General features: G+C 45.0%; 1 protein-coding gene across 1 annotated transcript in view; it reads right to left on the bottom strand.

The window, feature by feature from the left end:
* Positions 1-1,599: 1,599 nt before the first annotated feature.
* LOC147896687 (polyadenylation and cleavage factor homolog 4-like) overlaps positions 1,600-14,822 on the bottom strand; it is a 28,057-nt gene continuing 14,834 nt past the window's right edge. The window contains exons 4-6 of the mRNA XM_087381935.1: positions 4,896-5,531; positions 2,287-4,614; positions 1,600-2,146 (exon numbers count right to left, since the gene is read on the bottom strand). Of these exons, the coding sequence (XP_087238061.1) occupies positions 2,099-2,146; positions 2,287-4,614; positions 4,896-5,531 (3,012 nt within the window). The 3' untranslated portion in view covers positions 1,600-2,098. The remainder of the gene's footprint in view (positions 2,147-2,286; positions 4,615-4,895; positions 5,532-14,822) is intronic.

Genomic DNA, 14,822 nt, shown 5'->3' with positions numbered 1-14,822 from the left:
GTCGTGTATGTTCGTCAACATCTAGCATGATTGGAATGTGACTTGGAACAACAAGATGCAAGAGGGATCTCTCTCTCTCTCTCTCTCTCTCTTCGTTATACTTACCGTACCAAGATGCATGAAAAATAATTGAATACATCCAACAAGATCGTGACAAATTGTATCATAACAAAAGATGCATGAAACACATTCGAGATGATCCAAGCAAGGTCTTTTAGCATAAGAGGAATGTGACTCAGAACAACAGGATGCAAGAGGGATCTCTCTCTCTCTCTCTCTCTCTCTCTCTCTGTTTTACTGCACTGTACCAAGAGGCATGAAAAATAATTGAATACATCCACCAAGATCGTGAGACCATGATTAATCGACAAATTGTATCATAACAAAAGATGCATGAAACACATTCCAGATGATCCAAGCAAGGTCTTTATTTGTGGGGATGGATCAAAGGCAAATGGTACATCAAATGATACATCACACAGGCTACGTTGAGACAGCAAGAAGATAAGGTCATAATGACAGTTGCAAAGCACTCTATGAAGGAACAAGGATACTGAAGAACGGTCTAAATACGTCAATATCGAAACTATGTTAGAATTGGAAAAAGGGTACTTCGGAAGGAGTCTAATACAGGAGATAGATAAAACACACAAACATTATCAGAAGGATCAGGTCAGATCCCACGACTTGGAAGATGGAAACGAAGTGACTAAAGATCATTAAACCAGGTCACCAACCCCCACAATTAATCACTCCCAACCTTTTTAAACAAGAAGCAAAGCTAATTGACAGCTACATGGCAGAAATCCTGAAGCAAGGAGGACAACTAAGGAGAATCTTGAACTGGATGGAGCTTTCTTTTGATTGCAAAGCATACAGGAGCAGCTACTTAGGGCTGCAACAAGTGAATCAGAAAACTAGAGACCTGATTTTAGTCTCCCAAAGATATCAAAACATCATTTCATCGCGCTTCGGCTACTATCATTGATAGGACAAGTTCACAATAGGAAGCTTTCTTGTTCCAATGAAGGGAAAAGTTCTGTGCACATGTCCACCCACCTAAGAAAAGGATAGTCATGTAGAGGCATTCAACCTTATCACGTGAACACGCCCTACAACATTAGGTCGATAGCAGATGCACTTATTATCAAAACAGATGTCTTGCAGCAAAAATAATCAGCATGTCTTGGAAGGCATCTGTAGCATTAGTCCAACAGGGCAATTGAATTATGGGCCCACAATAAAAGACATGAAAAAACAGTGTTTTATTTCCAGCGAAGCAACTAAAAACAACAAAGCAAGAAACTGGCTTACTGATTCATGCTTATTTCTTTAAAATTTGAGAAATTACGTATGTGTTGATATTTCAATACGGGGAAACCTTGACACCACTAAAAGGTATGCTATTTAGCTGCTCCACAAGAAAGAGAGGCAACGGGGATCACACAGTTGGCCTATGGATCTCTAACTACAAAAACTTCATTTCCAAACTCAGACAAAAAGGGGTTTTGTTGTGTTCATCAGAAGAGGGGGGGCAGGAAAAAGGGAAAGGGGGGGGGGGGAGTGTAGAGCAATGCTAAACTACAAATACAATCAGCCTACAAAAATGGGCCTTTCTGTTCACCTTGTTGAAGTTGCAAGTGTACAGAGAAAATTACAATGAAGTGGGCAACCAAATAAGGATTTCCAAGTTTGCAAGAAAAATTGCTGCAACGTCATTGACAGGAAAACGACTCAATGCCATAATGTTCCACATGGCGATATGAAGCACATTTTCAGTAAAACATAATAGCCTGTCACTCCTGATGTTGGCCTTATCCCATCAATCGAATATCCATTAAACACCAATGCAGCCTATCAATATGCTGTTATAAAAACAAAAGACCACAAAAAAACAAACACAACCTAAAGCAGACAAAAAATACTTACGTGGTAAGTCTTACTTCATGCAAATCCTATTTCCATGTTTGATCATTGAATGCCACTTGGCTTAGAGATACAAAGACAGGGAGGCTGATTAGATTGCATTGTGTCAGCAGCGTGGTGCACTTCATTGTCTTGGTTGCCATTACAATTGCAGGTTGAACCTGCAAAATGATTAATAGCGTACCCTTTTTCTTCTTAGGCCATAATCATCATCATCTTCCTGCATACATGTGATTCAACAACACATGTGATTCAGTTCTAAATCTCCACACAAATTGCCATACTAATTCATAACTTTCACTTTCATCTTTTTGACAATTAGAAATGTTAGTTAAAAGACCCCCTTCTCAAACTACTTACAAGTTCGGCATCATCTGTAGAGTCAGCTGCAGTAGTAGCAACAGATTCTGACCGGCATTTTGCATGCACAATTGGACCCAGAAGTGAACTATCCAGGCTCTCAACACCACCAGAAGGAGCATCCATGTAAACAGCTCCTTTGTACATCCATTCCTCTGTCTCATCACTGTAGAAGTCCTCAAAAGGTTCTCCACATAAAGCACATGCACTTTGATTCTCATCTGCAGGTACTGCTACTGCTTCATCATCCTCTGGTTTCACAGCCACCTCTTCCGTAAAAAAGGAAGGAGTAACCTCAGATGCGGCAGCTCCTGTACCATTCAGCCACTCTGTCACACTCACAAACCACTTTCTGGACACCTTTTTGGAAGATTTCTGCCGGCGGTTTCTAGACACATGCCAATCCATGTGCTTACTATGCTCTTCTTGGTGCTTAAATCTCAGTCCACAAGTCTTGCACTGCCTAGGAAAATCGGAGTACAACGCATTAAGAACAGACTCCTGCCTTTCTCGTAGATATTCCTGTCTGAATTCCATGAGGCCAGGGTCACCTGTTGCAGTTTCAGTGGGACCAAGTGTAGCTGTTGATTCCTGAGTCCTGAGTGCAGTCACTAATGTGGTTGACACAACTGTGGCAAAAGGAGCCGTTAATCCAATAGAAGGGACTGGCAGCACTCCAGCAGGAAGCAGATTAAGAGACGAATCAGTAAAAGAACTCCCCATTAACATGTTGGAGACTACTCCAGCCGGTTGAGTAAGAGGAGCAGACGGAGGAGCAATAACTCCTTGTGCCATAAGGGAAGATAGAAGGGATGTAAGATTAGTCCCTGATGCTGGTGGCAGCCCCGCTGAAGATGGAGGCTGCAAAGCTGAGCTTGTGGCTTGGGAGGGTATAGGGGGTGGTCCAGGAGGAAGGGGAGGCTGTACAATCCGAGGCAATGCATGAGCTGGTGGCAAATTAGTTGGTAAAGGTAAAGAAGAGAGCGATGTGAGACTAGATGTCAAGGTAGAAACAGTAGGGGGTGCCGATAAAACAGTTTGCCCTGGGATTGGATTTGTTATCGAGGAAGAATATTGAACAGGTGGGGGCCCAGTTGGTAAAGGTGGCTGCACCTGACTAGACTGGGAAATGGTGGATTCAGAAGACCCTCCTGACATCATAGGTGAAGAAGACTGAGGATGAGAGAGAATTTGTGAAGCTTGCACAGGAGGCATCAAACCACTTTGTAAAAAAGCGGCCAAGAGATTGTTAGTACTGCCATGGCTCTGTGACCCAGAGACCAATGGAGAAGGACTATCATTGAGAGCGGACGCCATCTGAGGTGTCTGTGGCCGCTGCTGGCTCTGTGTCTGTGTTGAGGAGTTCTGTAACAGAAGATGCTGTCCTGATTGTGTCGGTTGACTTTGCGACTGAAAAGGAGATTCAAGATGCTGACTGGCTTGAGGAAGAGCTCCTGAAAGAGGTGGTAGATGACGCTGTAGCTGTTGTAGCGAATGCAATAATTGGGTTGGAAGTTGTGTTAGCATTGGCACTGCCTGAGATGACTGTTGAGCTGAACCTATTTCTGCTGTTGATTGAGACAGAGTTGGTAAAAGGGTCTGCAATGGCCGTAGCTGCTGTGGGGATTGGTTGACAAGTGAAGGCTGTTGCGGCAGCTGCTGGACATGCTGTGGCTGCTGAAAAGGGTGCAGAGGTAAAGGCTGCTGTGATGAATGAGGCTGCACACTGGGGGCCTGACCCCGGTGCTGTACAGTGTTTGATGGTATCACATGTTGCTGCAGGGACAACAAATTTGGATGATGCTGACGTGTGTGGTTCAGAGGGGGTGGTGGGAACTGCCTCTGAGATGGAGCTGTGAGCGGTGGCGGAGATGGAGGCCTCTGAGGTTGCTGCCTATGTGAGAAATTCAAGCTTGAACCAGGTGTAACAGGTGATAAGGACCCAAGATTCAAAAGCCCACTCCCCAAAGAAGAACCCATGTTGGGATGAAGTGATGAATGGTTAGTAAAGGCAGGCCCAGTTATTGTTGAAGGCCCGCTGCTGGAGGTTGGACCAGGAACGTTTGCAGCCTGAGAACCCTGATTCATTAATCCCAGTCCCCCCAATGGTGGAGTGTTCCAAGCCATTTGCAAGGGCCGAACTCTTGACTGTGATGGAGGGCTAAGCTGTTGAGGCAGAGGGTGTGGTGAGCGACCAGTCATCGGACGATGCATCATCATAGAACGAGCAGTCGATCCCAAAGGTGGGCCCTCTAGAATGGGATCTGCGAGAAGTCGAGATCCAATGTCTTGCTGGAGGCTTGAAAGGGGAGGTCGTGCATCTGTCTCCTGTAGAAAAACAAGCCAAAGTTTAGGTTCCTTTTGGTTGCAAGTTGGAAATGAAGTTAAAACTTAAAAGCATTCAATGTTTAAGACCTTGTTAACAGCAGAAGCCATAACGCTGTAGGAAAATAACATGAAATTTCTTATTCATCCCACTCACAGTTACACAGTACTAATTTTTGAGAAACCTTTAAAAAAGTGAGAAAACTTAAAGAAAAGGCAGCCAAGTTCCTTTTGTTTTCTTGAACTGGCACTCAGAGATAACAGATAAATGACCCGATTCTTACCCTCATAACCCTGCTTTCAGTCATCATAGGGCGATCTATTGTTGGCAGAATCCCATGCCTTCGCCAGCCAGAAAAATCTGAAAGTGGCTGATCTAAACCAAAAGGCTTGCCTCCACCTAAAGAGCCAGGCAATGAATTCTTGTCAGCATCTCCAGAATACCAGTCATCCTTATCCTTCCGCAAGCTATCACTATGTCGAGTGATATCTGGCATATTTGGACTTACATCCCCCCAAACATACTCTTCCTCCTCTGAGTTTTGCCAATTTCTGGACGAGACTCTGTTCCTGTTATCCAAGTCTTGAGCAGGCTGAGCAGGAACTGGGGGAAACCTTGGCGCTCGTATCCCCCTGATATTGCCATAAGCATCTACAAGAGGCTGAGGAGAGGGCGGCTGCTGCTCAAATCCATTTCTATTTCCGTATCTGACAGAACTCTTGTCATGCGTCCTCAAAGGATCTTCTCCTTCTTTGGGCCATCCCCTGTCCCATGTTTTCTCTCTCACTCCAATATTTACTCCTGCTTCACCTCCTGAATCTACAGAACCATGCTCATATTCTGTAAAGCTGGATCCAGACTTTCGCACATAATCTGCTTCACCAGAAATACCATCATCTCTCTGAACGCGAGGTGGGAGCTGCATAACACAATCCATTTTTCTTTTAGGGCATCAAATGCATAAAGAGAATAAAGAGAAATTTATTGTGCTAGTTTTTACACATGCTGTTGTAGACAAAAGAATTTCAAACTTGAACTTGGGAACCCCACTGGGACTAATGTCCTCGACAAGACATGCGATTAAACATGAGCCAAAACTCACGCTGAACTTCTGCTCCCTCTTTCTGCACATGTGCAAAAATGGATGTATACGCATATGCACTTGCATGCATGCATGCACGCACAGACAGATAGATAGATGTGCATGTGCATACGTGCACGCGCATGTGTGTGTGTGTGTGTGTGTGTGTGTGTGTGTGAGAGAGAGAGAGAGAGAGAGAGAGTTTAATTAAAGTCTTCGATAGGTCTAGGTCCAGCCTAGGATAGGAGCCCTTCCAGGCCCCCTCAGGGCTGGAACATATGAAGAGGAATGGGCTGCCTTTATAGGCTGCCCTGCACCCTGAGGTTTTATGGCCTGCAACCAGCCCAAACCAGCCGACTGAAAGTCGGCCAGTTTGCGGCTGGTTGGCTCAGCCCCAGCCCCCTATTTAAGGGGGAGCCCCTTGCCTTCATTCCTCACTGAGTTCCTCCCAGCCTTCAGCACCCCTACAGCTCCTCTCCAGCCGCCTGTGCAACCCTGAACACTTCCAGAGATTGGCCCCTGATCAGCCTCAGCTCTTGGCCTCGTTCAGCCTTCCTAGAAGGTGTCTACGCAGCACAACAGACGGGGATTCCTAGCTTTCACTCTCTCACTCACATAGTAACCCTGGGATGAGTAACCCTGCATCCCAGTGGACAGTACAAGCCTCTTCCTTGCCTTAAAAAAGTGCCCTACAACGTCAGTGTGGACAGTATCAAGTCTCGGTATTGGTTGGAGTTGCCTCTCAGATCTTTCGGTCTGCAATACGTGTGCACAGTGTACTCTTCAGAAGCGTGTTTCTGTGCTCTCTCGAAGAGTGTTATTTGTATCTTTCAGTACTCCAAGTATAAGGCAAATTCTCCCCTGATAGGGGGAGGGGGCCCTCAATGGGTACAGGGACCCGATCAGTTGTCAACTCTATTCTCTCTCTACGCTCAACTCCTTTCTCTCTCTATGGTGCATAACGCTAATTTCTCGCTAAAGGTTTAAAGGTCTTGTTGTGATTACACGATCAAATTACCGTTGCACGTTACAATGGTGGCTATCTTCTCATCCACAGCTCGGTGTTGTCGCCACCTGATGGCATACATCTGCAAGCTCCTTATACGGAGCTGTGTGACCTCTTGGTTGACACTATAAATATAGCTCTATTGCTCGCCCTCTCACACACGAACGATGAACCTCTAGGAGGATCTACTCCACACCTATATGGGAGCTAAGAACTCCTGTGTCTAATATGTGTACAGTAGGGGAGAGAGGGCTGGGTGTAGGAGGATGGGAGCCCGATAGTGGATAGGGAGGTTATGAAAGAAGGCTGGGTAGGGATAGGGAAACATGGGTGGAAACAACAGAGGACTAGGAGGGAGGGGGTGACATTTGAGGGGGACCTGAATTGAGCCCATTGGAAGGTGGGAAGGGGGTCTAAATGCAGGGGAGAGATGACACGAAGTAGAATGCATTGGGGCACAAGGGGACACTAGTAGCAAGGTTAGGACTGGACAGACACACTGAGGCAGATGTTGAGGCTGTAGCTAATGCTCAGGCTGCAGGCTTCTGCACAATGGTATTATAGTCCGCTACGCGTCTGCTAGCTATTAATGTTTTTGATTGTGTCTTGCTGTCATTATGTTGTTTGGTTTGCTATTTTTTTTTTCTTTCCTTCTCCTTTTTCTCTTTCGCCATGTTTTCTTGTTCTCACACTCTTCCTGTGTTGCTGCTGCTATTGATATCTTTTCAGCTTCATGGTAGCAAGAAGAGCATGTAACCTTCATGCCCTGCATTTCTGCAAATGGGAAGCAGTGGTAGGGGAGGCAGAGCAGCATCTAGGCAGGGGCTGGAGTGAAGTAGGGGGTGGAACAGTTGTGAGAAGCAGGGGGTGGGGAGGACTGTGCAAACGGGGCGGGGGGGGCTGTGCTGAACCGGGGGTCGGGAGGGGGATATATATGCACAGCAGGGACTGGGAGGGCTTTGTGAAGTAGAGGGTAGGAAGGGCTGAGGGGGCAGGGGGGGTTTTGTGCGAAGCAAGGGGTGGGGAGGGCTGAGGGGGCAGGGGAGGGCTGAGAGAGAGAGAGAGAGAGAGAGATTAATCAATGTCTATAGAAGGCCAAACCACATCTTACATTGACCCATAAGCATATTGGAATGTATTGTGGTTTTACTATTATGTCCACCTCAAGGGAGAGGATGCACATGGGTATGAAGTTAACCAGGTTAGAAGTTCTTAAACAAATGTAAAAGATAAGAGGATGCACTAAAATAACACATCTTACATTAACTAATAAGCATCTTTGGAGTTTTTATTAGCATACCAACCTCAAGGGAGAGGATGCACAACAGTATGGAGGTAACCAGGTTAGAAGCTACCTCCCAAGGATGTAAAAGATAACATCCCACCTTCATGTAAGCAGCAAGCAAGAGGATGCACGTGGCATGGAGACAAGATAACACAAACCAAAAACGAGCTTAAGGAATGTGTCACAAAGCTAAAAGACCACTTTTGCTGCCCCTCTGTGACCTTCCAAGCAGAATGCTCGCATGGTATCAATTTAAGAGCCACAGACAGCATTACAGACCCTTATGGCATGTACAATCTCAGATGTTATATGATTTCCAGCCAGTGCCACGTCTCCAAATTATAGAATGCCTGAAAGATTGGGTCATTCACTCCGACGATCCGGTGCGTAGGTCATTGTTGGTGGCAGATATCAGAGTTGCAACCTTGTACAAGGTTCTCCTCTCCCCACCTTGGGTTTCTGCTCATGCAAACCGGATTTGGTCGATTCTGTTTTCAGCTCAGGCTAGCACGGGAGGTCAATACATCTTTTTTGCTTCAGTTTTTCAGTTTGCTATTCACTGAGATGGATCAACGTTCAGAAGCCTCTACACCCATTGCTTGTCCTTCCTCCTTCTCCAATCATCTTCCTTCTTCATTTATTCCCAATTTTGGTGAAGCTGGAAAGCTCGATGGGACGAACTATCCAATATGGAAAGTCAAGATCCGAAGCCATCTGTTGGCACGGAAGCTGTGGAAGATAGTGATTGGGACCGAGGAGAAGCCGGAGGACATTGTGGACAAAAGAGGTGAAGTTTTAGTTGAAGCAGATGCGGATGAACTCAGTGCATGGGAGGAGAGGGATGCTCAAGCCTTAGCAATGCTTATTGGCACGACAGCAGATGCTGTGATTGTTGGAGATAAGTGCACACTAAGTGTACTATTTCCTAGTCTACATTTGTCTAAGTCTAAGTCTAAGTCTAAGTCTAAGTCTAGTCTTTAGTGTGTGCCATGTGGCACTTCTACAATTATCCCATAAGCACTCTTGCTTTATGTCTTGTACTTTGGCCCATATATTCAATGGGTCACATCATTGTAATCAATCAGTCTAGCTTGTGTCTTGTCTACACTCTTCTCAAGGTATTTCTAGTCTTTCAGTCTTGTCATTTCATTTCTAGTTTCTAGTTCTAGTTCTTGCTTCCATATTCCAACATGGTATCAGAGCATGTAGATCCCCTCTCCTCTCCTCTCACTCTGCTGCAGCCATAGCTTCGTCTTCTCCTTTCAGTTTACCTCTCCCTCCAGCATCTCTCTCTTCAGCCTCTCGTGGCACCTCTACCTCTGCACCGCCCTCTTCTACGCTTCTGCTGGCCGCCTCTTCTCCGAGATCTGCCCTCTTTCTGTCCCGCCATTGCGCTCCAGATCTGCGCAACTCTGCTGCGTGTACGCCTGCTCCAAATCTCTGCACCAGATCTGCTCTTCAGATCTGTGCAGCTCAACCACAGATCTGAGCGCCAGATCTGCACAGCACTCTGCTGTCACGACAGATCTGCGCAATCTACTGTCACTTCTGCACCCGCTGTCGCTCCTGCTATCCGTACAGATCAGCGTACGTATTTCGTACGACGTCCGTACTCCGCTGGTCGCCAATCGTCCGTAATCCGCTGACTGTACGATGCCCGTACTTCGCACGTCGACTGTACCTCGCTGTCCGTACAGTCCGTATGACTGTACGGAATCTGTACCTGCACAGGCTGACTTCTCCAGCTCCATCTTCACGGAGATCTGCATCCTTTCTACACTTCTCCTTCTGCCCGGGATTAAGGTACTAAGCTTTGCCTCTTTCAGTTTGCTGAACAGTCTCTCCTTTTTTTGCTGGTTCCTCCTGCTTCGATGGGCTGTCATATGCTATGGCCTTGACAAAGTGGTGAGAGAACCGGCTTCTGGGATCTCTTCCTCTCATTTATTTCTGCAATATTGTAAGGGAATAGACACTGCCCTTGCATCCTAGCAAGAGGTAAGACCTTCCCACATGGCATCTTCCTCTCATTCTCTCATATCTATCGACAAATTCAATGGGTCCAACTTTCATACTTGGTAGATCAAAATCAAGTGCCATCTTATGAAAGAAGGCCTTTGGGACATTGTTCACAGTGATGCTCCCGAAGGTCCATCTGAGCAAGTTGTCGCTGCCAAGAACGACAAAGCCTATGCTATCATATTGCTCGGTCTTGGAGATGATTATATTCATCACATCTCCGACATACAGTCTGCTCCTCAAGCATGGATCACTTTGGATACTCTTTTTGGAGCCCGATCTAAAAACTCTAAGATTGCACTTATGATCTCATTCTTTGATCTACATATGCAGGAAGGAGCTACTATAGCCTCTCATGTCAATTATTTTCGCAGTCTTATGGTTCAGCTTGCGTCAGTCAAGTCTCCCATCTCCGAAGATATTGCTATTGCTGTGCTTCTCAAAAGCTTACCTGACTCCTATGCTACTCTTGTCACTACCTTCAAGTATCATAATAATCCTTCTCTTGAGAATATCATCAATGCTCTCCAAGAGGAAGAAAGAACTCAACAACGAAAGGTAACTGACACTGCATTTTAAGCAAAGAAAGGAAGTTCTAAGGTAAGAAAGCCTTACACCCATTGTGGCAAAACTAATCATGTGGAGAAGGACTGTTTCAAGGCTCATCCATGCACCATTTGTGGCCGTGATAATCACCGGGAGAGGGACTGCTACTCCAAAACCTCTACATCAGCTCCTGCATCTACCTCAGCCCATGTTGCTGCAACATCTCCATCAGCTGATCCTGCTGTTCCTTCCTCACATGATGAGAAGTGGGCTTTCTGATTGCCTCTATGTCTTGTTTACCACCTTGACCACCGATGATGTAGGTCAAGGGGTTCTAGTGTCTTGTTCTTTCTATTTGTCTACAGTCAGTCTTCTCTCTATCTAGTCTTGTCTGTCTGTCTATTTGTCTATCAATCTGACTGTGTCTTAGATCCATCTTGTCCTTACCCTTGTGGACCCATATGAGGATATCACTTGAGGAGAGGTGTCTCAGGATCATTTGTCTGTCATGTTTTCTATCTTGTCTCTCAGTCTATCAGTCTGTCTTCTAGTCTTGTCTTTCTGTCTTACTCCTAGTGTCCACTTAAGTAGGGTGTTGGAGATAAGTGCACACTAAGTGTACTATTTCCTAGTCTACATTTGTCTAAGTCTAAGTCTAAGTCTAAGTCTAGTCTTTAGTGTGTGCCATGTGGCACTTCTATAATTATCCCATAAGCACTCTTGCTTTATGTCTTGTACTTTGGCCCATATATTCAATGGGTCACATCATTGTACTCAATCAGTCTAGCTCGTGTCTTGTCTACACTCTTCTCAAGGTATTTCTAGTCTTTCAGTCTTGTCATTTCATTTCTAGTTTCTAGTTCTAGTTCTTGCTTCCATATTCCAACAGTGATTCCTCATATCCAGTTGGCAGAGACGTCTTCAGAGGCGTGGGCCATACTGAAGGAGCTGTATGAAACCGATAATACAGCCCGTATCATTACTCTTCAGCATCAGCTTTATAATCTTAATATGAATGAGGGTGATAGTGTGCATGATCATCTGACAAAGGTGAAAGTCGTGCGGGACCAGCTCGCAACGGTTGGTTAGAAGGTGGACTTGAGTCAATTGGCGTTGCTCACACTCCACAAGCTGCCACGGAGTTTCAAAAGTTTTGTGACTATGGTCACTGCGGGTCAACGGACTAAGCCAATCACCTTTGAGGAGCTTGGCCCACTCCTGCTTCAGGAGGAGGCTCGAGAGAAACTCTTTACGCAAACCGACGAGAAGGCATTAGTGGCCAAAGACAAGCCTGGAAAAGGCAAGCCAAAGGAGTCCAAGAAGTCAGAGGTGTTGATAAACTGAAAGGAAAGAGTAGAGTGAACACAAATTCTAAATACTTGCATATAGAATGAAGAAGAGTGAGGTCCTTATGTAGGCACCTCTTACATGCTCACTGACATCACTGATAACTTTAGAGCTCCTCAATCTGCTCCTAGATTCTCTTAATCATCCTATGTGGCTTATCACCACCTAACTGTGTTTATGGGCACCTAACTGTGCCTCTAGCACTCACACATAGAAACCAAGGTGTGCTTGAGGCATACACCTTGAGATATCCCAACAAACCCCCCCTCAAGGGAATGCCTCAGGCTATGTCAAGGATACAGCTAGCACAAGGTGTCTCATGCCATCTCATGGTGGTCATGGATCTATCAATGGCTAGGATCTCAAGCTAGCAAGGGTTCCCATGGGTGTAAGGTAAACAAAAGGGATACAAAAAGACCTTCCAATGGTTATCTCCCCTGCATGTACATGCACACAATGTCTGCAGGAGATACCATGGAGCAAAACACATACACATGGCCTACATCATAAGGTGACCAGAGGTGTTTACAAAAACACACAAAACACAATAGTTTATTTCATTCATTTTGAAGGACTATCCAGGCTGAGTACCTTGACTCAACATAAAAAGAGAGATCTGGAGCATACATAGAGATGATTTAAAAAGCATAATCTTCAAAGGATGCCTCATCTTGTGGAGGCACATCAATTGAAAGTAGATTGGCATTTTTTGTCTTTGAAGTTGCTTCCTTTTTTGCTCTGCAAAACTTCTCATGATGATTGTTTTTGCCACAGTGTTTGCATGGATTGATTTTGAAGCAGTCATTTGAAAGGTGATTTGTCTTCCCACAATGATTGCAAGGTGAAAACTTGCCCTTTTGGATTTTTATGGCATAAGCTGTGTCATTGCCTTTCCTGAGCTCCATGTGTCTTTCTTCTTCTTGGAGAGCAGAGATAATACCTTCAAGATTAGGATTAGGAAGATTTTTCAAAGTGGTAACAATATGATCATAATCTTCAGGCATACTCTTAAGCAACACTGCCATAGCATCATCTGTAGTGATAGGAGAGTTGATAGAAGCAAGTTGAGTCATAAGACTCCGCATGTAATTGACATGGGCTGCCAAAGGAGTGCCACTAACCATCTTCAATTCAAAAAAAGAGATTTTAAGTGATAATTTTGAGATGTGAGAGCTAGCACCAAAAATCATGTCAAGCTTCTGCCAAGCTTCTGAAGGAGACTCTAAGTCAGAGATGTGATGAATATAATCATCTCCTAAAGCAAGAGCAATGATACCATATGCTTTCTCCTCTCTAGCGGGATCCCTTGCCGGGAGTGTCGGAGCTGAGGATTCTCCAGCATTGGAGGCTGTAGAAGAAGAAGTTGAAGTCGGTTTGACAAGTCCCCAGAGGTTTTCCCTCAACAACGCAAATTTCACCTTCATTTGCCATGTGTGGAAGCCCTTTCCATTGAACTTATCTATATTCAATATGATAGCCATGAGAGGGTCTAACCCAGGTATTGGGCAGTGTCTTCTCTCTTACAAGGCTAGAATAACAACTGAAAGGCTTCCAAATATAAGCATTTTAATGTAGCAAAGACTAGTGACCAAAATTCAATCAATGATGCTTTTTCTTACATGCTTCATAGAGGTGGCTAAAATGAAAGCTTTCCAATCAAAACTAGGTATAGCATGAGAGGGAAAGAGAGAGAGAGTGTAAACAAAAAGAGAGAGAGAGAGAGGGAGACACAAAAGTGTGGGTGTGAAGTGTTGACCCACACCACAAACTCATAGGTTTTATTAGGCTTAGGCTTTCACCCTATGACTGTCTTAAGACAGTCATAGGTGTCATATCTTTAACAAAAGGGTGGCAATGTGCCTTTACCCCAACAACCTCCCACCTAAAGGCCAATGTGCCTAAAGGGGAGAAAAGAATAAGAATTACAGCAATATACAGTTACTGTATACAAGACCATAAAATAAGAATGGTCTCATCCTAATCCCATGATGTGGCGGCAATGTGCAAACCGCTCTGTAGGCAAGCTCTTAGTGAGCAAATCTGCAGGATTATCATCAGTATGCACCTTCACAAGCTCAAGTCGCTTGTCTTCCAGTACCTCCCTGATGAAATGGTATTTCACATCTATGTGCTTGGTCTTTTGATGAAAGACCGGATTCTTTGCCAACATGATAGCACTCTGACTATCACAATGCAAAACTGGCATATCTCCTGTAATGCCCAAATCTTCCACCAGCCGAGTAAGCCATATTGCTTCCTTGCAAGCCTCAGTGGCTGCAACATATTCAGCTTCAGTGGTTGACAGTGCAACGCATTTCTGCAACCGAGACACCCATGATATAGCACCTCCTGCAAATGTGAAAATATAACCGGTAGTAGACTTCCGTTATCTGCATTCCCTGCATAGTCTGAATTTGTAAAACCATGCACCAATGCATCCTGCCTACCATAGCATATGCACAAGTCTTTGGTACCCTTGAGATACCTCAAGACACCTTTCACTGCTTCCCAGTGCCGCTTGCCTGGATTTGCCATATACCTACTGATGACTCCCACCGCAAAAGCAATATCCGGACGAGTGGCAACCATGGCATACATCAAAGAACCAACTGCAGATGCATACGGAACCTTGGCCATTTCAGCCTTATCATCATCTGATCTGGGGCTGTCCTTACTGCTGAGTTTTAAATGTGGAGGCAACGGGGTACTAATAGACTTCCCCCCCTCCATTTTAAACCTCTGCAGTACTTTGTCAATGTACTCCTTCTGTGATAGAAACAAAAGTCCCTTGGACCTGTCACGAATAATCCGCATGCCAAGAATATGGTTTGCATCACCCAAGTCTTTCATGTCAAAAGACTTATGCAGTTGTTTCTTCAAAGCACTAATCTCCTGCTAAGATTTACTGGCAATTAGCATGTCATCCACA

Source organism: Dipteris shenzhenensis, chromosome 11 (assembly GCF_047967505.1).
Source record: "Dipteris shenzhenensis isolate YYH24624 ecotype China chromosome 11, Dip_SZ_1.0, whole genome shotgun sequence".
Classification (NCBI taxonomy): domain Eukaryota; kingdom Viridiplantae; phylum Streptophyta; class Polypodiopsida; order Gleicheniales; family Dipteridaceae; genus Dipteris; species Dipteris shenzhenensis.
Note: the sequence above shows the minus strand (reverse complement) of the source record. Positions and strands in the feature narration are given on the sequence as shown.